At 43.1% G+C, this 22928-nt stretch overlaps 1 protein-coding gene across 5 annotated transcripts in view; it reads right to left on the bottom strand.

Moving 5' to 3' along the window:
- SPDL1 (spindle apparatus coiled-coil protein 1) overlaps positions 1 to 22928 on the bottom strand; it is a 140691-nt gene that overhangs the window by 19650 nt on the left and 98113 nt on the right. For 4 of the 5 annotated variants that reach the window (XM_073620726.1, XM_073620724.1, XM_073620723.1 and 1 more), the window contains exons 6-11: positions 21389 to 21487; positions 17495 to 17605; positions 14095 to 14235; positions 8362 to 8465; positions 7037 to 7224; positions 3947 to 4280 (exon numbers count right to left, since the gene is read on the bottom strand). In XM_073620726.1, coding sequence (XP_073476827.1) covers positions 3947 to 4280; positions 7037 to 7224; positions 8362 to 8465; positions 14095 to 14235; positions 17495 to 17605; positions 21389 to 21487 — 977 coding nt within the window. The remainder of the gene's footprint in view (positions 1 to 3946; positions 4281 to 7036; positions 7225 to 8361; positions 8466 to 14094; positions 14236 to 17494; positions 17606 to 21388; positions 21488 to 22928) is intronic. The other variant, XM_073620722.1, reaches the window with a different exon arrangement.

The raw sequence follows: 22928 nt of genomic DNA, 5'->3' as shown, positions 1-22928 counted from the left end.
CTCGACCCCCTGGCGCGGGCCACGGCGGCCCCCACTCAGTTGCAATGGGTTTCGAGTTTCAAATACTTGGGCATTCAAATAAGTCGGGACCCCTCGGAATTCTACGAGCTAAATCTTCGCCCTGTTCTAACGCAATTTAAATCTAAGTGTGCCTCCTGGGGAAACCTTCCACTCAATTTGTTAGGACGCATAAACTTGATAAAGATGGTCTTCCTTCCCAAATTCAATTATTTATTTCGAAATTCTCCAGTGTTGATTCCTAACACATTCTTTAGAGAACTGGATAGTTGTATTGGGTCCTTTATTTGGGGAGGCTCCACCCCTAGACTAGCACGATTCACCCTATGTCTTCCGGTGCGGTGTGGGGGACTGGCGTTGCCCAATTTCCGGGTGTATTACTGGGCAGCCATTTTGGTATCGGTCAGATGGTGGTTTCTCCGTTCTAGAGCCAATGCGGCAGTCTGCCTTGAGGCGGCTTTTCTGGGCTCCCTGGGAGATCTTGGGAATCTAGTGTATAGAGGACCTGGGGCATATGTTAATCTGCCACTTCCAACTAGGACGACACTTAGAGTGTGGGTGGTGGCTAGAAGGAGGTTTATCAAGCCAAACCGCTGGTCACCCTTTCAACCCTTGTGGGGTAATATTAGTTTGCCACATTTCCGTACAATTCCGGACCCACAACTCTGGGCAAAGTATGGGGTGAAGACTATTCGAGACATTATGCCTGCCGGGAAATTACTGACATTTAAAGACCTTTCAGACAAATTTAAGCTTCCCAAGTGGATGTACTTCCGGTATCACCAACTGCGCCATGCAGCGAGAGCACAGTTTCCGGGACCTGTTACCCTGGCCATGGACCCTATAGAGGAGCTCTTGGCCCAGGAATCACTTTCCAAGCCTCTCTCCTCCCTGTACTTGTCTCTGCTCAGCTTGGACTCTCCCAGACTGGAGAGGCTGTGGGAGACCTGGAAGGCGGACATTCCCGCCTTGGAGAGAGAGGAATGGAACGAATGTTTTGAGGAGGGATTTGGGTTGGTAATCTCATCCCGAGATAAAGTAATACAGGCCAAGTTTCTTCATAGGGTGTATTACACCCCGCAGCGACTGCACAGACTGTACCCCTTGAGAGACCCCTTGTGTGGTCGATGTAGGAGGGATGAGGGAACATATTTCCATATGTTTTGGACGTGTCCTGAAGTGACCAAGTTTTGGGCTGCAGTTTTTGAAGCCATTAATGAGCGTCTCGGGTTAACATTGAGGCCATCGCCAGAGCTGGCGCTACTGGGGGTACAGGAAGATGATCAAACACCAAGATATACTAAACTCCTAATTGCTTTTTTGCTTTATTATGCAAAGAAAACTATTCTGCTTAGGTGGGCGTCTGCAGTCCCCCCCACCATGACGCTCTGGGAGGAGACCATTAATAAGGCTCTTCCACTGTACAAAATCACATATTTGAATAGAAAATGTCCCAAAAAATTCGAGGGTATTTGGTCACCCTGGACAGCTTAAGGGTTTAGCCTAAACTACATGATGGTTGGTGTACATGACTGCTGTCTGGGAGGCTCTGGTCCCCCCCCCCCTCTCCCTCCTCCCTCCCCCCGCCCCTCCCCCCCTTCCTCTGCCCCGCCCTCTCCTCCCCCTCCCCCCCCCCACCCAGTGGGACTCTATCCGGGTGTATGATGGTAAAAAATTGGGGAATTCTTCCCTTATATTTTTGTTTTCCAATTGACTAAAATAAATTACGCTTTCTGAAAGTTAAAACTGCTAAATTACATGATAGGTGACTGGATGGATACCAATGCTTGTATTCTTTTGATTTTTCCAACCATATATGACATGTATGATATACCATTTATTTCTTTCTGTCTGTACCATGTTGATCTTTTTTATCAATAAAATGAGATCTTTTGACCGTGAAAAACATACAGCCAGAGCTACAATGGAATGGTTTAGATCAAAGCATATTCATGTATTAGAATGGCCCAGTCAAAGTCCAGATCTCAATCCAATTGAGAATCAGTGGCAAGACTTGAAAATTGCTGTTTAGAGATGCTCTCCATCCAATCTAAAAGAGCTATTTTGCAAAGAAGAATGGGCAAAAATGTCACTCTAGATGTGCAAAGCTGGTAGGGACATACCCCAAAAAGACTTGCAGCTGTAAATGCAGCGAAAGATGGTTCTAAAAAGTATTGACTCTCAATAAAATACATTTACGTTTTTGGTTATAACATGACAAAATGTGGAAAATGTCAAAGGGTATGAATACATTTTCAAGGCATTGTATCTGTCTCAAGTCAAATTTTAACATGAAGAATTATCTGTTTAACCACTATTGTACCACCATACATCAAAAAACAGCGAAGTGGCAAACAGCTATTTACCCGTGCCGATTATAAATGGCACTAGATAAAGCATTATCAGGTGACTGCTGCGCCTGTGAACCGAGCCATCCTTGGATAGCTTCGGTCACACACACACACACTGTGTACAGAGCTAATTTGACTGTCTCTGTACCTTGGGAACACTATTTGGTTTGACCAACAGTGCAGAGTTTACATCTGTGAGCCCCTCACGGTGGAGGATACATGAACTAATGAATGGTTAAGAGCTTCTTCCTATGTGCCACTCTGATTTATTTTCACTTTATTACTAGAGCAGGATTTTACTGGTTTTATGGATAGGTTAAAGCAGCTGCAATCGCTCTATGCTCTGCTGGCCAGTGAAGCAGGTGAGAAGAATGTCAGGTCTGAGGAAATAAAAGAATGCATGTTGGAAAGGTGTACGGTAAAAGCTGAAGGAAATTGAGGCTTTTATTTTTAAAAATTAAAAAAGGAGTACGGCTGGCATTATGGATTATACAACTAGTGTACAACTTTAAAACACATGCAAGCACGTAAATTACATTTGCTCACATTAAAAAAAAAAAAAAAAAAAAAAAAATGTATGTGTCCTAAATTGTACTGTATATAAAACCAAACTGCTAAATACAGATATGTACATTATGTCGTCTGCAAATGATTTGTATTCCTGTTCAGCCACTTTTGTGAATAATGCCAGGCAACAAAGCAGGGGGTGACGCCACTTTTACTATTGCAGTTAAGGAACACAATAACTACACCTTACAGCCCACAGGCCGCTGACTTGGCGATATCAGTAAGTTCTTGTGTTAAATGTGAAACATAAATGTCATACTTGTGCCAAGATAGTACACTACTTCATTATTTTTATAGTTAAATCAAACTAAGAATTTAAATTTTAAAAGCCCAATTGAAGTCTCACACCTTTCTATCCTAAAAAAGTCCTGTACCCTTGCATGTTACGATTTGTAACCAATTTCTGCTTGGAAATGTCTTAAAATACCATTTTCTCTCAGTAAAAACACGGTTTCTACTCCAGTGCTCTATGCTGGCATAGCTGAATAACAAACACCCCCCCATATCCCAGACTTCTATTACAAAGGAAGAGAGGGAGAATGTTATTACTGAATGATGAATACTGTAAGTTCTGGGTCTAACCCTGGTACCTATTTAACTGCATAGTCATATTTAGATACCCAGCATAACTGTTGTAACAGAGAAATGGAGGTAAGACTATGAAAATGAAGGTTGTCAGTACAATGTTTATCGAACTACACACAAGTATCCATTTCTGTGACTTCAGTTGGGTTTTAAACCAATAATACTGAACATCAAGTGCAAAACGAAGATACATATATAAACACAATCACAAAAGGTCAAATTAAAATACATATTTTTTTTTAAGTTAATGGTTTTAGTTTCTTTTAAAAGGGCGAAAAAGTCTTGGACAGCGGAATGCAGGAAACAAACACCATGCAAAGCTTAAGAAAAATAGGAAGAGGCGGAAAATGTAGCTCACAAAGCGAAATAAAAAAGATCTAGGTCTTTCTTGAATGCAGCGTTCAAGAACCGAAGAACACACTGACCTGGCTTTGGAGATTAACGTGCCGTCTGTTTCACTTACAGCTTGGGTACTTTTACTGTCTTCCACTATTCTGACTCTTCTCCGTTGTGGAACAGTAGTGGATTTGTCTGGACTTGTTGACCCAGAAGATGCATCTTGGTTAACACAAAGTGACTCTTGAATGGGACAAGCGTCAGTCTGCATTGAGAGTGTTGCATTTTCTTTTTCTTGATTTGCGTCAGGCGGTAAATCAGCAGTGCTGGTGAGATCACAGTTTAGACTACCTGTAGTTTCAGGAAGGTCATCAGCTGGAAGCTGTTCTCTTCTTCGTTTTTGTGTCCGCAATTTAATTAATTCTATAGCAGTGGACAAAAAAGGCAAAAATAATGATAGTTACTTACTACAAATAAGACACTTGCAGTCCACATATTCCCAATCTAATTAACCTGCTCTCACCTTTCAAAAGTCTCAATTCTTCAATGTCCTTTTCCCTTCTATTTATTTCAGTTTTCAATTTTTCTGGTTGTCATTGGTAATCTACATACCAAAGAACACATGTAAAATAAAATTTCTACTAGCCTGACCTTGTCTATCAGCTGAACACTGCTGTGATTTCACAGCGGAGGCAGAATCACAAAAAAAAAGAAAAATACAGGCACAGAATCACATTCATAAACAATTAAATGTCTGTAGTAATTATGGCAAATTACTTTTACAAGATAAATGTATGAAAACATTTAAAACAAAGTGCCCCCACATGCTTTTTGATAGCTACCAAATGATTTAGGATATCACTATATTTTTTTTTTTTTTGCATTATCTATAACTGGCTGTATGGATCACATGCAGATTACAGTCATTACTTAATAAGATTGTTTGCATATATATTTACACTATGGAAGCATTGCAACATATTATGTTAGGTCATCTTTCTTTTATTGCAGTGGTTGTTTTATGCTTATATCAGCTGATGGTTACCGCAGCTTTATCTGGCACCCTTGCAGTATTCTTTGTTTATATCATAATTTGAGTATTGAGCTTCCCCCCCAAAAAATTGTGGATGTACTCTGTGACTCTTTGATGGTCTTTTGGGTAAGTTTTTAAGGGGTTTGGACAGAGTGAATAACTAGTCATTCATAATAACGATTTGTTATAGAGTATCTTAATGAATATTTCTTGATTATACGTCTGATTTTGTTTCTATCAGAGTTTTGTGAAAAGTGGTGATCTGTAAATCCCCTATCCTGGTGAAACATGTTGGGATCAAACACCACACTTTGACCATCTATATTTTTGGACACCAGTGATCGATGATATGATATATTCATAATGTATTTTTATTGAACCCATCTTTTAACTTTGTGTGAATAAACTTCATTTGTTTTATATTTAAAGTGGTTTTCTATGACTTGTGGCACCGCTATAATTCCACACAATACCCTGTTGCTCCATATATAAAACAAATTATATTATTCTATTTTCCATGGTGAAACAGGTTTAAGACAACATCCTTTTTCCACACCTTATCTTATGTTTTGTTGTGGACGCTATTTTTTTTTCTGCAATAAACCAATCTCCAAAATCAGAAGGAAGAAGATTTATCTCTTACCAGCAGCTTTTAGAAACTTTATGGCAAGTGCCATGAATCCTGGATAGACACTTATCACAATGATTTTTAAGCATTCACTTTCTCATTTCAGTTTAAAAACAAGCTAAACGCCCTAAATGTAGTAGGGACCATGCATTGCATAGACATTGGCCGTCCATTCTTGCTACCGTGAACAGAGTTTTCCAAGTAGACATCCCCTCCGACCCCAGGTGTTGTTTACTGGGAGTTTTATATTATATTATACTGGATGCCTTTACTAAGGAATCTGTTTCCAGGCACGCAAAGCTATCCTTCTCCACCCCAAGATGCGAACGAGTCATCTATCAGCACTGCAGATGCCCTGCTAAATTTGGGAGGGTTTGGGGAAGTTGGCTTGATGTACAAGGGCTGGCTCCAGTAGATTTGGTTATTGATTGGATACTCGGGTAGGATGCCTTTGTCTATTAAATTTTGGTTACTATTATTCTGACTTTGCAGTATACTATTATGCTACATCTGTATTGTAATTGCTGTTCTTGGCAGCTAGGTGGGGCTGTATGGTCTCTTTAGAGAACTGATGTCTGCACGTAGTTTTATGCTGCTGGAAGCTGTAATCGATCACCTGTTCCTATACATCATAACTTTGTATTGTACTGTGAGCATTTCTGGAATCTGTATGCTTGACTTTGTTCAAATAAAAATCTTTTTTTTTTGGTCAAAAGAAAAAGCTAAAAGGAAACTACTTATGAAATAAAAGAAAGTGAGCTGCCACTGAAGACTTAGAATGAGAACTAGAATGCTAGTTCTCCGGTTGGCATGCTGGTCAGAAGGCTTTTAATATTGTCTAGTGCACTGATCCAGAATGTGTATGAAGTAAGCAAAATTATAGGATCAACATGACAGACTGTAAACATTGATATTGAAGCCAGGGTAATTGTTTCTTTCCTTACATGTCCTTCTTGAGTACAAACACTAACAACTTTAGCACAGTCTGGCAAGATTGGAGAGTATGAATCCTAAGGACCTTTAGGATCAATGTCAGGAGTCCTGACATTCATTAAACTGTCATGAAAAAAAAAAAAAAAGCTTCCTTAAGTTATTGTGACTTGCTCTGGCTGCACCCTACTACTGCCCTCTTACCATTAGGTAAAGTCAAGTAGGGGAAGTTATAACAATAAAAGCTGGCCCTCATTTACATATTAAAGCAATTGGAATATAAGGCTCCTGGAGCACTCTTCAGAGTCTGCACCTTATTTCTGGTTATTTTTAAGCACCTAAGAAGCCCTCAATACTTGGACATTCTGTTGTGCAAAACACAACCAGCTACCATGGTCATCAGTTGTGGCTGGCCAGCCCCTATCTGGCTTTACTACTGGTTACTGATGCTGCCACTGCAGAGATAGACAATGGAGCACTGGAGGTTGGAGGACCAAATATAGAAAGGATATATTGGCAAGTTTTTGTAAGCCACAAAAAATACAACTATACAGCCTGATACAGAGCTAACAGACCAATATTTAGTACCATCGGGCTCATATTTCATTTTCAGTTCATCCAAGCTGACACGTAGTTTCATGTTTTCACTCTTGGATAGCTTAAGATGCCTATCATTTGTAAACAGCTTCCGTTCAAGTTCTAACACGCGTTGGCTTTCTGCTAACGCTTTCATCCTTTGTAGGGATAATTCATCCTTCAACTTCTCCATCTCTTTACTGGAATAATAAAAAAAAAAAAATATTTGAACTTATCTGACTTATTTACTGTCAGGTTACATTTCATTCACATTCATGCAGGAATTAAAGTGATATTAAATCTTTGGATTAAAATAATAAACATGTTATACTTACCAGCTCTGTGCTCTTCTTCTGGCCCCTCCCTCCTGCAGAGTGCTCCCAGAGCATGGAGCTGCTCTGGGGGCACCCGAGCAGGCTTGCTCCCGAGACGCTGCTCTGCCTGTCCATTCACAAACAGAGCCGCGGCTCGGCCCCACCACTCTCTCTCCTCTTTGGCTCACTGGCTGTGCTTGACAGCAGCGGGATCAAATGGCACAGCGCTGGAGGAAGATCAGGCTCAGGTAACTATTAGGGGGGGACCAGAAAGCTGCTGCTGCACAGAGTTTTTTTACCTTCCTGCATAGAATGCAGAAAGGTACAAAAACCATGAGACTTTAGAACCACTTTAAACATGCATTTATTTGGCTAGTTTGACAATGAGTACATTAAAGTGGTAGTAAACTTAATTTTATTTAAATTGCTGACAAAGTTGTGGCTGCAAAATCACAAGTCGCAGCAGTGTGAAAGGGGCCCAAGAAAGAAAACGAAAAAAAAAAAAAACGTCCGAGGTCCCACTCCAATCCATACCAGACCATGCTAGATTTTGAGGGGAACCCCCACGCCAAAGTATATATATATTTTTTTTAAATGGCGTGAGGTACCCCCTAAAATCCGTACCAGGCCTTTATCCAAACCCTGCTGCCCGGCAAAAGACAGTAGGCAGTTTTTGACAATTCCTTTATTAAAAAAAATAAAACAGAAATGTCCCCCGCTGTAGCTACATCATTAATCACGATGCCGCCCGCTTCTTAACAACCAGTAACTGTCATGGTGGTTAAGGATGCCGGCGGCCTCTCGCTCCTTAAAGCGGAGTCCAAAAAAATTAAAAGTCAGCAGCTATTAGGACACCTACCTGTCCTGGAATCCAAAAACAGGTACCCCCCCTCAACCCCGAAAGGTGCCAAATGTTTTTTTCTGCCAAAAGAGCTGGAGTTTTTTTTTGCAGAACCCATTTTTTTGTAAACTGTATTCCAAGTTGGAATTCAAAGAATGCACACACTTTAAAAGAATACAAACCTGCACTGCTCAAGTTTCATTTTCAGTAAATCCACATAATAGACATCATCACTCTGGGGGACAACATGCATATTGATGTTTGCTGTATTTTCACAATTTTGCTGCTAAAGAAAATATTAGAAACAAATGCACATTTAGTATGTGAAAAAGCTTCAAAACACAAATTTGGCACGTTTTTGCAGCATACAAATGATTGTAATGCAACTGTGTGAGAATGTAACATGTTTAGTTTAAATGACTACAAATAGGCACATTGGACAATTCAGACAATTTAGTATTTTACAGTGCTGATTGAAGGGAACAAATAAAGAGAACATATACATACTGCCTACACACAAACCTTACTTTAGTTTAAAACAAGTAGTAACAACTTCTAGTGAAAAGTCAACAGCTGCACAATGTCCCAAAATTCAAAATAATGCAATATAAATTTATTAGATGCAAGGAGAAGGGGTCATTAAAGTTGTTACCCTCATACTTTTGCTTGCTGGACCTTAGACCAAATGAAACTGGAATAAGTGGTGAGTTAAAAACCAGAGTTGAAAACAGGTGGTTATAACAGGGGTCAAAGTACCTGTGTAGTGCGAGTGTGTACCTGTGTATTGTAAGTACACGAGTGCTGCGAGTGCACATGGGCTGTATTGAGTATTAGTGTCAGGTAGTACCTGAGTATTGTGAGTACCGGTGTATTGTGAGTACCTGAGTGTTGTCCGAGTAGTGTGTTTGGATCGTTAGTACCTTTGTATTGTGAGTGCACGTGGGCAGGGAGCGCACGAGTGCTGCACGTGCATGTGGTCTGCGAGTACCTGTGTATTGTCTTGTTGAGTACCTATGTATTGTCTTATTGAGTATTAGTGTCAGGAAGCTAGTTGTTAGGTAATTTGGACAGGGTATAATCCCCAATCCTCATTAAATTAGTAGGTACAATGCCCGGCGGGTGTGGAGATGCGATTCGGTGTATATCTTGCAGCATGTATGCGTTCCTTGATCATCTGATCGAGGGCGAATACTGCTGTGCAAAATGTAAGCAGATTGTTTCCCTTGAAGCCCAGGTTCTGAATCTAGGGAAGAAACTGTCAGCACTGAGAAGACCCTCCATACTAAAGGAGAGCCGGAAATGTACCCAGCACGGGCCAGCACAGAGGCGGGTGGGGACAAAGAGGTGCAGGCACTAGAAACAAGTAGATGGGCGAGTCAGGAAGGATAGAGGGGGAAGTGCCAGGGAGGCTGATCCTGGGCTGCAGCATCCCAATAAGTACGCTCCATTGAGTGACATTAGTGTAACCAGTCAGGGACCAGCACTGCAGGAGCTGAGGGACTCTCCTAGCTGCCAGGGGAAGAACTCCTCCAGTGAGAGTGTGGGGTGGGGACAGATTCTGGTGGTAGGGGACTTAAATTCTTAGGACAGAGAGGGCAATCTGTCACAAAGACCTGAAGCGCCGAACTGTATGCTACCGGGCGCTCTGGTTCAGCACATCACGGATCTGGTAGACAGATTACTGGGAGGGGCTGAGGAAGACCCTGCTGTCATGGTGCACGTTGGCACCAATGACAAAGTCAGAGGCAGATGGAGTGTCCTAAAAAAACGATTTTAGGGACTTAGGAGCTAAATTGAGGTAAAGGACCTCCAAGGTAGTGTTCTCAGGAATACTACCGGTACATCGAGCCACACCAGAAAGGCAGAGGGAGATTAGGGAAGTAAACAAGTGGCTGAGGAGCTGGTGTAGTAAGGAGTGGTTTGGGTTCCTGGAGAACTGGACCAACTTCTCAGACGGTCACCAGTTCTATGGAAGGGACGGACTGCACCTAAATGAGGAGGATGCAGATCTATCTGCTGGGAGTGAAGATGGGCAAAAAGTTAGAGGGGTTTTTAAACTAGGCGACGGGGGGAGGGTTCGGAGGTAGAGTTAGTCAGCGCTGATTGCAAATAGGATTTGTTACTATACTTACCTTGGGTTTGTGTGCTTTAGTCAACCTACCACTAATGCGCATACACATTCCAGAGGGTAATATTGGGGGCATTAGTGGTAGGTTGACTAAAGCACACAAACCCAAGGTAAGTATAGTAACAAGTCCTATTTGCAACCTCGGAACACCCAAAAGAGGACAGTATGTGACCGGTCTAAACTACAGGGCATGTTCACCAATGCCAGGAGTCTGGCGGACAAGATGGGAGAACTAGAGATACTGTTGTACGAGGAGGATTTAGATTTTGTGGGAATGTCAGAGACTTGGTTCTACAGCTCTCATGATTGGCTGGCAACCATTCAAGAGTATTCCCTTTATCGCAGGGATAGAGAGGGTAAAAAAGGGGAAGGGGTTTGCCTGTATATTAAGAATAATGTACAAGTGAATGTGAGAGATGACTGACATATACTGACATATAATCACACACATAGGTTGGACTTGTAACTATGCAACTATGAAAAAAACACTACTTACTGTAAAATCCCTTTCTCTGAGTTCATTGAAGGACACAGCTTGGTAAGAATCTTGAACGTAGGGTTATATAGCAACATCTTCAGGAGTAGGGCACTAGGCAGAAAAAAAAAGGCGAAAAAAAACAAACACAGTACCCCCTGTTGACAGCTTTTACCAGAGGAGAAACCTCCCTTCTGCTATAGCCACAAGCAGTAAAGAAACAATATCAGAGGGGTGGGAGCTGTGTCCTTCAATGGACTCCGAAAAAGGGATTTAATGGTAAGGAGAAAAAAAAAAAAAAAAAAAAACACATTCATTGAAGGACATACTGTAGCTCGGTAAGAATCTTGACTGTAGGGACATCCCAAAGCAGTGACCATTAAAGGGTGGGAGACCAGAGGCAAAACACGCAACGCACATAGAAACCCCCTGGAAGAGAACCAGAACCCTAAACTGTCGCTTGTAAAACCTTACAGCTAAAAACACAGACAATGGCCAAACCCCATCTTAAAGCTTGGAAAAGATATGGCCTAATGCTGAAAAGCTCAAGACACACTAATCGCCTAAGTTGAGTGCACTGTGACAGGAAGGAAGGAGCCTGACCCCTAACGGCATAGGCTTGAACAGCAATCCAATGCAAAATGGTGGCAGAGGAAGTTGCAAACCCAGTACGCTACCCAGCACAAAACACAAAGAGGAAGTTCAACTTGTGAAAATAGGCCATAACAGACAGATAGCAGAGCCATCAGAGGGGAGGGAGAGAGGCCACTGCAGACAAACGGAGTACCACCACAAAGGGGTTAAGAGCCCAAAAGTCCAGATCTACCAAACCCACATCTCCATTGGCAAAAAACAAAAAAACCAAAAAAAAACAAAAAACACTGCAGCAGAAACCCCTGAACTGCTTGTTGCCAGGGACCAGAGTGAGCGCGCCTGGATGACGTAACCCTCAACTGCCAGGTACAGTTGAGACGGCGAAAGGCCTGGGGTTGGAAGAAAATAATTTGTCAGGTGGAATAGGAAAAAAAAACGTATCCTGAAGCCCACACATAAGGTGTTCGCGAATCTATCGGCAGAGAGATGACCCAACCCAGCCATCCAAAAGGCTCATTGCCAGAGGTTTGCAAAGGCCAACAGAGGTTCCCTTACTGAACTATTAAAATAACCCAACACTACCCCAGGGCTGCAGAAGGCTGTCTGCACCACCCCCAGGAGGTAAGTTTTACCAATGGCCCTACAGAGAAGGTGTCCAGGACAGCTTAGAAAATGGCACCCCTGAAAGAGCATGTGCCGCAAATACCATGTACAGGCCCGCTCAACAGTACCAGAAAAGCGTGCTGGATAGCAATGCATAGGCATACTAACCCCCACAGGACAGTTACAGCCAAAAACTGCCAGGAGAACCGTGCATAGGAGAATGGGACCCACAGGGCAGTACATAACAGATAGGCATTTAGTGGGCAGGAAATACTGGCCACTAAACTCCGTAAGGAGAAAGGGCCAAGGTACAGTATGGTGTATCATGTGTGACAGGGAGTATCTGTTACATGAGACACTGATAGTTATGAAACCATAGTAGACAAAAACTGCAAGCATCTGTATTAGCATGGAACAGAACATACCACAAGCCTGGGACTAAGGCAGCCACCTGTGACCCCACAGAAACCATATACAGGCATACCCCACTTTTAAGTACACAAAAGCTGCAACAGGGGAATAAAAGTGTACGATCAGGACTGCGGAAGACACAGCGGTAAGCCCCAACATGGCCTAGCCATGCAAGCAGATATACAGTCTCAGTCAAAATGAGAAGGGGCCCATTTGTTTGGTGGGGCAGGGGTTCTGGCAATCAGAGATCACAGCAGCCCCTACCCCAAGAACTGCACAACTATAGCCTTACAGATCCCACAGGGAGTACAGTAGGAAAAAACAGTTCCCATCATTTCCCAGCAAGAGTGTTCAACCCCTCTAGAAGCCCAAGGGCCAGCTTGGGGAACTAGCAGAGGGCATCAAGGAATCGGCTACAAACAGGGCGGAGGCAGTGCCATTGGGACTTGCTGCAGCCTGGGAAGCAATAAAGTGCCAATGCTTACACAAGTGACAGCCTCTCCGCCGCCATGACGACAGATCAGCAAGACTACAGGGCGTGACGTCAACCTCGACCTCGCTCACCACAGTGCCGCCTATCAAGAATGCTGGGCCACATCACATCCGCCCCCAGCTAAGGCACAGAGTGTGGATGGAAGATATAGCAGAAAAAGGGCAAATTCCCTAAGGTAAAATGGCAGGCGCAACAGCCCACCCTAAATCTGCTAATCAGGGAAATGGGAGCTAGGCTACATCACGTACAGCCCTAGCTCAGATACAGAGCACAGGTGGAATTAACATCAGGAAAGGGCAACTGCCTCAAGACAAACAGTATTGGAAAAAGACATTTTAAATGATGCTAGATCTAATTTCTGCACTTCATGTCCCCGAAAGCCTCTGGGTCTTTTTACCAACTAGGGAAGGGGGGAAAAGTGCGCACATGTCCTCAGTGCTGCCCAAGGTACCCCAGAGCTGAAACCAAGGGGCCGCCCGCCTGTCTTGGGACATGGGCAGGACTACCAGAGATACGTGTCCTAGTAGAATGAGCCATAGCACAGCACACACACACAGCAGCATTTTGTCCCCTCAGCTACCCCTATTACAAAGTACTGCAGACGCACTGAACACAGGGAGGTTGATTTACTAAAACTGGAGAATGCAAAATGTGATGCAGCTGTGCATGGTAGCCAGTTACTAACTTCAGCTTGGTCAATTAAGCTTTGACAAAAAGAAAAACATGGAAGCCGATTAGTTTCTGTGCAGAGTTGCACCAGATTTTGCACTCTCCAGGTTTAGTAAGTGAACCCCACGGAGATACCCAAAACCTCTACTACCCACCCTAGAAGATATAGGGGGGGGAGGGAATATGCATACAGGACACCTCTCAGCCAAAGGCAGGGCACTGTCTGCCTGGGGGAACACTGACATCCAGTCTGTAGCCGATCGCTCATATGTGCCCCCCATGAGGAACACTTACAGGCTGCTCAATGTCCACAACCAGCTGTCGCAGCTGACCTACAGTAGTGGTGACTACTGGATCTACTGTATGCAAACATCAATGTACATTCATTGTAAAAATGTCTAGCAGTATATATGGCTGAAAACCCCAACAAATCTTGCACAACAAGCTAAAAAGCATGACTCCAACACACATTTAAAACACATGAGCAAAAATAATAATAATAATAATAATAATAATAATTTATGAATATTTAAGAAACAAACCTGACTTTTTTCCAGTTGCCGCACTTTTACAAGGAGTTTTTCTATTTCACTGTTCTTTTGTTCAACCATTGATTGCAATCTCTCCATCTGATCAGGGTCCATCTGGGATCCCTTCAGCTGTAACAATGTTGCAATCTGCACCTATTAGACAAGAAATATAATAAACAAAATTAAAATAAAATATAAAAACACTATAAGGCCTCTTGCACACGGACGTCGTAATTCATTGTTAATTTACTTGGCTGACAAAGTTCCTGAGTAAAAAAAACTGTGTGCAAAGACCTTGTGTAAACATGCGTAAATGTGTGTAAGTGTATACATAAGTAAAAGCCTCTTCTAGCTCCCAGAGTCTGTTTTGCATATCTTATAATATTATTCAAATTGATTGATGCCCATTCCTTGCATGTTGCTGCTTCCTGCTATTGGGAGTGTTCCAGAGGGAGGTGGGTGTTATTTCGCTGGTTTTCCAGCGCCTTTCTCTTGGGGATATTAAAGAGTCGTTTCGTGAGCTTGACAAAACTATTCTGCTGGTCATGTGGATGCAGAGAAGATGGAGAGAACTGGGGGGGGGGGGGGGGGGGGGGGGAGAGACCTATCTCCTTGGTGGTCAATGTCCAAGCCATCTCCCACCTCCTCGGTGGTCAGTGTCCATGTGGCCCCCCCCACGTCCTCGGTGGTCATTGTCCACGCGTCCTCCTTCCCCACCTCTTTGTTTGGTGGTCAGTGTCCATGCAGCCCCTGCTTCCTTGGTGTTCAATGTCCGCACCCCCCTCGTCAGTGTCCACATGCTCCCCCTGCCTCCTTGGTGGTCAGGGTCCGCATGCTCCCCCTACCTCCTTTATGGTCAGTGTCTGCATGCTCCCCCCACCTCCTTGGTGGTCAGTGTCCACGCGCCTCCCTGACCTCTTTGGTGGTTAGTGTCCACGCTCCCCCCCTCCAAACCCCCTTTGTGTGGCAGTGTCCATCCCCCCCCCCCAACCTCTTTAGTGGTCAGTGTCTGTGCACCTCCCTGCCCCCCTTTGGTGACAGTGTCTACGCATATTGACAACTACTCAGTTGACCTCTGCTTGACATTTTTTTTTGCAAAGTTTTCACAGTATAGGTCCTCTAATCAGGTGTTCAGATAAACATCCCTATGCAATTTGACTTTTAGGGTCTGTTAGTGTGTTCCTTGGGCATTATCTGAATATTTCCGTTTAAATAGATGTACATAGTGCATAAAAACTGTGGTATTCCACATCAGGCATTAAGCTGCAGCTGTGCCCTATCCATAGGAACCCCCAGAACAATATTCTAAAGGGTCTGTCCACCCAAAAGTTTAATTTTGTTATAGTTGGAGCATGATGGTCTCGCTCACATTGAGATCTCTTTGCTATAATTTGCTACTCTGGATCTGGACATACTTTAACATCGGCATAAGGTACCTTCTGCAAGAAGCTAGGGTATACAGTCAATGGTCTATGACTGCCACATAGAATCAATTTCCTCCTACCAATTAAGAAAAGACAGTTCCCATGGCAGTGTCCCTAAGAGAGACAAAGTAAGCTAAGGTAACACTCTCAAGATCGTCCAGTGCAGGGATCGTTGTTCAGTGCTACCTCCTCTGTCTCAGGGAGAACTCCCACTCCTTCCCAGAGGTGAGGGTACAGTAACACCGAAGATGGAATCTAACAGAGTCTAAACAAGGAGACATGCTTAAAGTGGGTTACCCCAATGTAGAGGAAGTGATCTGATCTGAGCAATCATGTGGAGGCCCCAGAGATGGGAGGTTCTCCAATGATCAAATCTCCCAGATATAGGAGTAAAAATTATCCCAGTCACCAGAAGATACTGAAGGATCACTCTGGGATTATCTGCTCCATAGGGACAGGCTTGTTGGCATATTCAGAACCCAAACCCATGGCAACAGAGAGGGGGCTAAAAAGGGCATGGAAAAAAAATGAAGGGTGTGGTGTCCTCCAACACCCTACACTCCTGCAAGAGAATAAGGGATAACTACATGTCCGATGACAAGGGGACTGAGAATACACAGTGTGTAGACTTCTTTGGTAAGGGCTTAAGCTGAATAGGCTCACCCACTAGTGACAGATAGCTACCAGCACTGGAACCTGGTGAAGTCTGATCCAGTCAGATCTAGCAGGTGTTAGGCCCTTTGGGAAGGTGGTAAATACAAGGATCAGTAAAGTAGACATTTCTCAGGAAATTTTCTGAGTATCACACAACTGGAATGCCAGGATAGACCACTAGATAGAAAACAAGGGTCAGTACTCAAGAAACAGCACCTGTACCAGACTGACACAGGATCCAGGCCCTTATCCAGAGGTCAGAAAAAAAACCCTCCAATATTGTTTTAATCCCGATTGCTCACGCAGATACTGTTGGCCAGTAACTCTCCTAATCTAGCAATTAGCTTCCCTACATAGATTCACACAGGAAAGCCCTACTTTCAGTCAATTCAAGGTATTTATTTTACCTGAAGCCCTGATGAAGTGTAAACCAATAATTAACTTGGACAGAGGTCAGAGCTGGTCCCAGTTAACCTATTAGGTCAGGGGGTCCTTCTGGAAAGGAAGTGCACTGAGGGGTACCATGTACCATGATACCATCACAGGCTTAATGTATAACTAAAGGCAAAACATTTTTTTTTCGTTTTGGGTAGAGTGGAGAGGGATTAGAACACCTGTCAGTTTTTATTTCTGTCTGTGTCCCTGCTAAGGAGAGTCACCCTCTTTTTTTGTCCCGTTTACCATCATCATTAAAAGTGAAAGTAATAGAAAAAAAATAAAAAACACACATTTTGGATTGTCCCCAGAAAAGTAAGAGGGGGGGAATCTTCCAATGGGGACACTAGTTCTTTTGACCTGGGGGGCCCCAATGGATTCATTTGCAGGGATTTCCTCACTTCTGTTTGTCTATGAGACAGGAAGTGAAGGGAAAACTCCGCAATGGGACACAGATGGTTAACAAAAAATATGGATCAAACCTGATCACATTAAATACCCACAGTGAGTGTGTGTCAGCAATGTGGTAGAGTTCAATGTGGGCTGACAGAAAAGTAAGTACACAGGTTAGATTTCTTTTACTTACAACCCTCTAACGACAGGGTCAGTTACGCTGATCATTCACCTTACAATACAATAATACAGTTTCCTTTAGGCAACAACTATGTAGTGCATAGCTACAGCTATTCAAACCATTAAAATAATCAAATAGGACCTTGCAATACTAAGTAACTCTAAAAGTTAATGTATCATGTGTAATCATCTTGTACAATCAGACTATGATGTACAACCTGATTAGGATTTTTACGATCAGACCAAATTGTAGGTCTACTTAAGAAGCCTTTGTACAATCAGACTGCTTTATGTGGACAGCTCAACATTTTTATCTAAACTTATACCTTCATGCGATGCATTTGCTGCCTGGAAAAAGCATGTTGTTTCTGAAGGGATTGATACTGAACTTTCATACTAATTAACTGACGTTCCATTTCTGCTCTACGGTCTTCAACCTGAAAGAGAGAGCAAGACAGAGGGGAAAAAAAGAAAGAACAAGAATATTAGCTTATTACATATGCAAGCTGTACTCCAGTGTAGTAGCCCTGCATTTAAAAGAACGGGTAGTGTCAATAGTTTTCCCATTCTCTCCCATATTCCTACTGGCCCATTACTATGATGGGCTGCCTCACTGGCCAACAAGAATGCTTGGGAGGGGGCAAGCAAGCTCTATCACTTCAAGAAGTGCAAAAGCCTTGCTGGTTTAAAACAGTCTGGGTATTCAGGTGTGTATGAGGTGTTTAGACCTGCTGGCACCTTTGTATATTTAAAGTGACAGGGACATTTTAAAGATAGTTTGACGAGACTGGGCCTCTCCAGGTTAACATACACTATATTACCAAAAGTACTGGGACACCTGCCTTTACATGCACATGAACTTTAATGGCATCCCAGTCTTAGTCCGTAGGGTTCAATATTGAGTTGGCTCACCCTTTGCGTTAGTTAACAGCTTCAACTCTTCTGGGAAGTCTGTCCACAAGGTTTAGGAGTGTGTCTATGGGAATGTTTGACCATTCTCCCAGAAGCTCATTTGTGAGGTCAGGCACTGTTGTGGACAAGAAGGCCTGGCTTGCAGTCTCCGCTCTAATTCATCCCAAAGGAGTGCTATTGGGTGGAGGTCAGGACTCTGTGGAGGCCATTCAAGTTCCTCCACCCCAAACTCGCTCATCCATGTCTTTATGGACCTTACTTTGTGCACGTTCTAAGACTCCAAGTCACCTCTGGCCCTTATACTTAAGCTGAAGTGTCAGATTTGGACAAAGACATTAAAGGAGTTTATAAAGTAATTTTTTTTTTAATTCAAATAATAAATAGATTATACTTACTTGCTCAGTGCAATGGCATTGCAAAGAGCGGCCCGATCCTCCTCTGGAGTCCCCCTCTGACGCTCTTGGCTCCTCCTCTTCTCTGCCGCTTGCTATGGGGGCAGACGCATGAGCTTGATCTTGAGCCTGGCTGTGTGATCTATTGACACACACAGCGTAGTTTAGACTCTACCGTAACCCCTCCCCTGCTCCCTCCTCACAACATTGTATTGACAACAGCAGGAGAAAGTGGCTCCTACCGATCAGTACCTGTGAGTAGAGGGAGAGGGGAGAGAAGAGATGCAGCCATTCACAGCGCTAGATCAATTGGGAACTCGGGTAAGTATTTAGGGTGATGGGGGAGCAAACCAAGCTGTAAGCAGGTTTACCTTAATGCAGGGAATGCTGGTCAAGACCAGGTACCCGCTCCCCCTTCCCCCACAAAAAAGTGCCATATGTGGCAGTGGAGGGTGCAAACAAGCAGAGCTACACAGAGCTTTATCTGCTAGGTTGCAAGGGAACATCAAGGTAAGTTTGAGAGCATGCCAAGGGGTCACCAAGGATGACAAACTATGAGACATCTGCCCATTCATGAATAGCCTTTAAGTTGGTTATGAGAGAAACAAATAGCGGGAAAAAAAAGTATGCAGAGAAGGACCTGCTACTTTACCAACCTAAATATTTGTTCAGGTTGGGTATTCAAAAAGCAGTGAAGAGAATGTGTCAGCATAACAGTTTTAGTTAACAGGAGGAGATTTAGAAGTGATGATCACTGTATTTCACCCAAAGCAGGTATATTTAAAATAAAACAGACATTTCACAGAAATATAAGAATTAGGGGTTCTATTGCAGACGACTTCTGAAAATGAAAGCTTTTGTCTGTTATGCAAATCCAGTGGCTTCAATACTGAGTCACTGGCCTTTAGCAACAATGAATTCTTAATAATGTAGATCAGGGTTCAAGCTTCGCTAACTGCATGCTTGTCTTGCGTTTTTGACGGAAACACGCACTTTTAATAGAAAGTCAATAATACCAGCAATTGTTTTCTGTTAAAGCACTCTAGATAAATACAGCAGGTTTAAAAAAAAAAAACACAGTATACATATTAATGGTTACACAGTGATGAAGTGCAACTAAATTTAAAAATTTTAAGATTTGCTATGTTATAGGAACATTTAGAAATGTAAAAATGTTTAAAACTATATCCTTATTCTCCTAAAATAATCCCTACATACCCACTAATTAAAGCGGGTACCCCCCCCCACCCCCACCCTTTTGTCCGCAGCTTTCTGAGACAGGAGGCTGCGGGACTATCCACAAAGTGCAGCACAGCATGTGCAGTGGGAAGCCAGCTGCCAGGAAGGAGTAACAGTCGGCTTGCCAAAGTAAACATGTCGGCACAGGGAACACGAAGACTGGCAAAAAACTACCCATTTCCCATGTTTTCATGCATAGGACATGGCAACAAGGCTAAGCGACTTAACTATGCACAAAACATAGGAACTGGAGTGTGGAAAAATGGCAGCAGGTCCTCCGGACTGACGAGTCAGAATTTTAAATATCTGGCTGTAGCAGGAGGCAGTTTTTTCACCAAAGGGCTGAAAAGTGGTACAATAATGAGTGTCTGCAGGCAACAGTAAAGCATGGTGGAGGTTCCTTGCAAGTTTGGGGCTGCATTTCTACAAATGGAGTTGGAGATTTAGCCAGGATCAATAGTGTCTTCAATGTTGAGAAATACAGGCAAATACTTATGCATCATGCCTTACTATCAGGGAGGCATGTGATTGGCCCCAAATGTATGCAGCAGGACAAGACCCCAAACATACAACCAATGTCATTAAGAACTATCTTCAGTGTAAAGGAGAACAAGGAGTCCTGGAAATGATGGTTTGGCACCCACAGAGCTCTGATCTCAACATCGAGTCTGTCAGGGATTACATGAAGAGAAACTGTGTGCAAGTGTACCTAGAAGAATTGATGCAGTTTTGAAGGCTATCTGCTTCCTCCCCCCTCCTGTGGTACCTTCCAGGGGGGAGGGGGAACGGGTACCGGTTTTTGATAGGTACCCTTTCCCACAGCGCTGTCCCTCGGAAGTTCAACCCATCTCCACCATCCTCTGCCGCTGGAAAAGCACAGCACTCTTTGCGCATGTGCAGTAGGGTACTGGCAGTGAAGCCGAAAAGGCTTAACTGCCGGTTCCCCTTACCATGAATGGCGGCGGCAGCACCCGAGAGCCGATCCGAAAATCGGCTGTGGTGCCGACATTGTGGGAACCCTTGACAGGAAAGTGTCCTAATGTTAAAAGTCAGCAGGTACAGCATTTGTAGCTGCTGACTTTTCATTTTTCCATGGGGGGTGGAACTCCTCTTTAATGTCCATAGTCAGGTCACAGGTGCACATTGAGCTCTGAAGTCTAACATTCTCATTAGCCAGGCGATTCACCGCACTATCCACCTTTTACCGAAAGCAGCTTTGGTTATCTCTGCATCTTTTATTTTTTCTTTTAGGTGTCAAAGAGCAGAAGTAGGGTTCTGCTTTCTGATAGTGGGGGCAGTGCACTTGGTAACTAGACTAATGACTAGTAGCGCTAGGTCTGGGAATTCATAAAAATAACTGTTTTCAGACAGCACAAAGTGGTAATTAAAACCCTATAGGACCAAATGATGACATTAAGGATTAGGACAATATAGATAGGGCGGCGTTATATTTGGCTGCTGCAGAGCATGAGAATTGTAAACATCAGATCAAAACCACATTTTCTCTGACTTTTAACTTTTTGGAGCCGACTTTTGAATATAACTTTTTATCCAGGTCTGTGAACATATTTTTTTCTAATGCATGGCATATTAAATTGGCATAAATACAAGGGAGAAAAGTTATTTCAATACATTATTCTACCATTTCTGAACAAGCATGACAATTTATTTGCATACCTCAGCAAACAGCGAATTGCCTTTACTATTAGGATCTTGGGCTTGCTGCAATGCTTGGTCAAGCTGAACCTGCAGTTCTCGTTTTTCTTCATGTGATTTCTGTTAAAATTTCAAAAGAAGCAAGACTAAATTGCAGTAAGTGACATTGAAAAATAATATACACTTGTGGTCTTTCTATATAAAAGAAAGAAAAAAAATCACTTTGCAAACATCTCAGCATTCACATAGCGTTTGTTACCCCAAAACTTCATATTCTTGATATGTGCCTGCTGTACCATGTACTTGTATGGAAAAGTATCCGGTTTTCTTTTTATTGCTTCCTTTATGTGAAATCCCTGGTGTTCCTGCCAGTCCCTCCGCTTTCCTATTAAAGACTGACCACACTAATCAGGAGAACACACTGTGATCAGTACTTTAGCTATGCTGGGAATTTAGCCCGCTCTCCTCCAATGATCATGTCCTGACATGCTGCACAGCCATTCACTGTCCATCAAGTCCAACCTATGTGTGTGATTATATGTCAGTATTACATCATTGTATATCCCTGTATGTTGCGGTCATTCAGGTGCTTATCTAATCGTTTTTGAAACTATCGATGCCCCCCGCTGAGACCACCACCTGTGGAAGGGAATTCCACATCCTTGCCGCTCTTACAGTAAAGAACCCTCTACGTAGTTTAAGGTTAAACCTCTTTTCTTCTAATTTTAATGAGTGGCCACGTGTCTTATTAAATTCCCTTTCGCGGAAAAGTTTTATCCATATTGTGGGGTCACCAGTATGGTATTTGTAAGTTGAAATCATATCTCCTCTTAAGCGTCTCTTCTCCAGAGAGAATAAGTTCAGTGCTCGCAACCTTTCCTCATATCTAATATCCTCCAGATCCTTTATTAGCTTTGTTGCCCTTCTTTGTACTCGCTCAATTTCCAGTACATCTTTTCTGAGGACTGGTAACCAGAACTAGACAGCATACTTCAGGTGCGGCCGGACCAGAGTCTTGTAGAGTGGGAGAATTCTCGTTTTATCTCTGGAGTTGATCCCCTTTTTAATGCATGCCAATATTCTGTTTGCTTTGTTAGCAGCAGCTTGGCATTGCATGCCATTGCTGAGCCTATCATCTACTAGGACCCCCAGGTCCTTTTCCATCCTAGATTCCCCCAGAGGTTCTCCCCCCAGTGTATAGATTGCATTCATATTTTTGCCACCCAAATGCATTATTTTACATTTTCTACATTGAACCTCATTTGCCATGTAGTTACCCACCCAATTAATTTGTTCAGACTTTCTTGCAAGGTTTCCACATCCTGCAGAGAAATTATTTCCCTGCTTAGCTTAGTATCGTCTGCAAATACAGAGATTAAACCGTTTACCCCATCTTTCAGGTCGTGTATTAACAAATTAAAATAGGATTGGTCCCAGCACAGAACCCTGTGGGACCCCCACTACCCACCCCTGACCATTCCAAGTATTCCCCATATATCTATTGCTTTTCAGGCCTCATGCACACTGGCCGTTTTTACACCTGCAGTTTTTGGCTTCAGGC

Source organism: Aquarana catesbeiana, linkage group LG03 (genome assembly GCF_042186555.1).
Source record: "Aquarana catesbeiana isolate 2022-GZ linkage group LG03, ASM4218655v1, whole genome shotgun sequence".
In the NCBI taxonomy this organism is placed as follows: Eukaryota; Metazoa; Chordata; class Amphibia; order Anura; family Ranidae; genus Aquarana; species Aquarana catesbeiana.
This window is presented reverse-complemented; position numbering and strand designations above follow the sequence as displayed.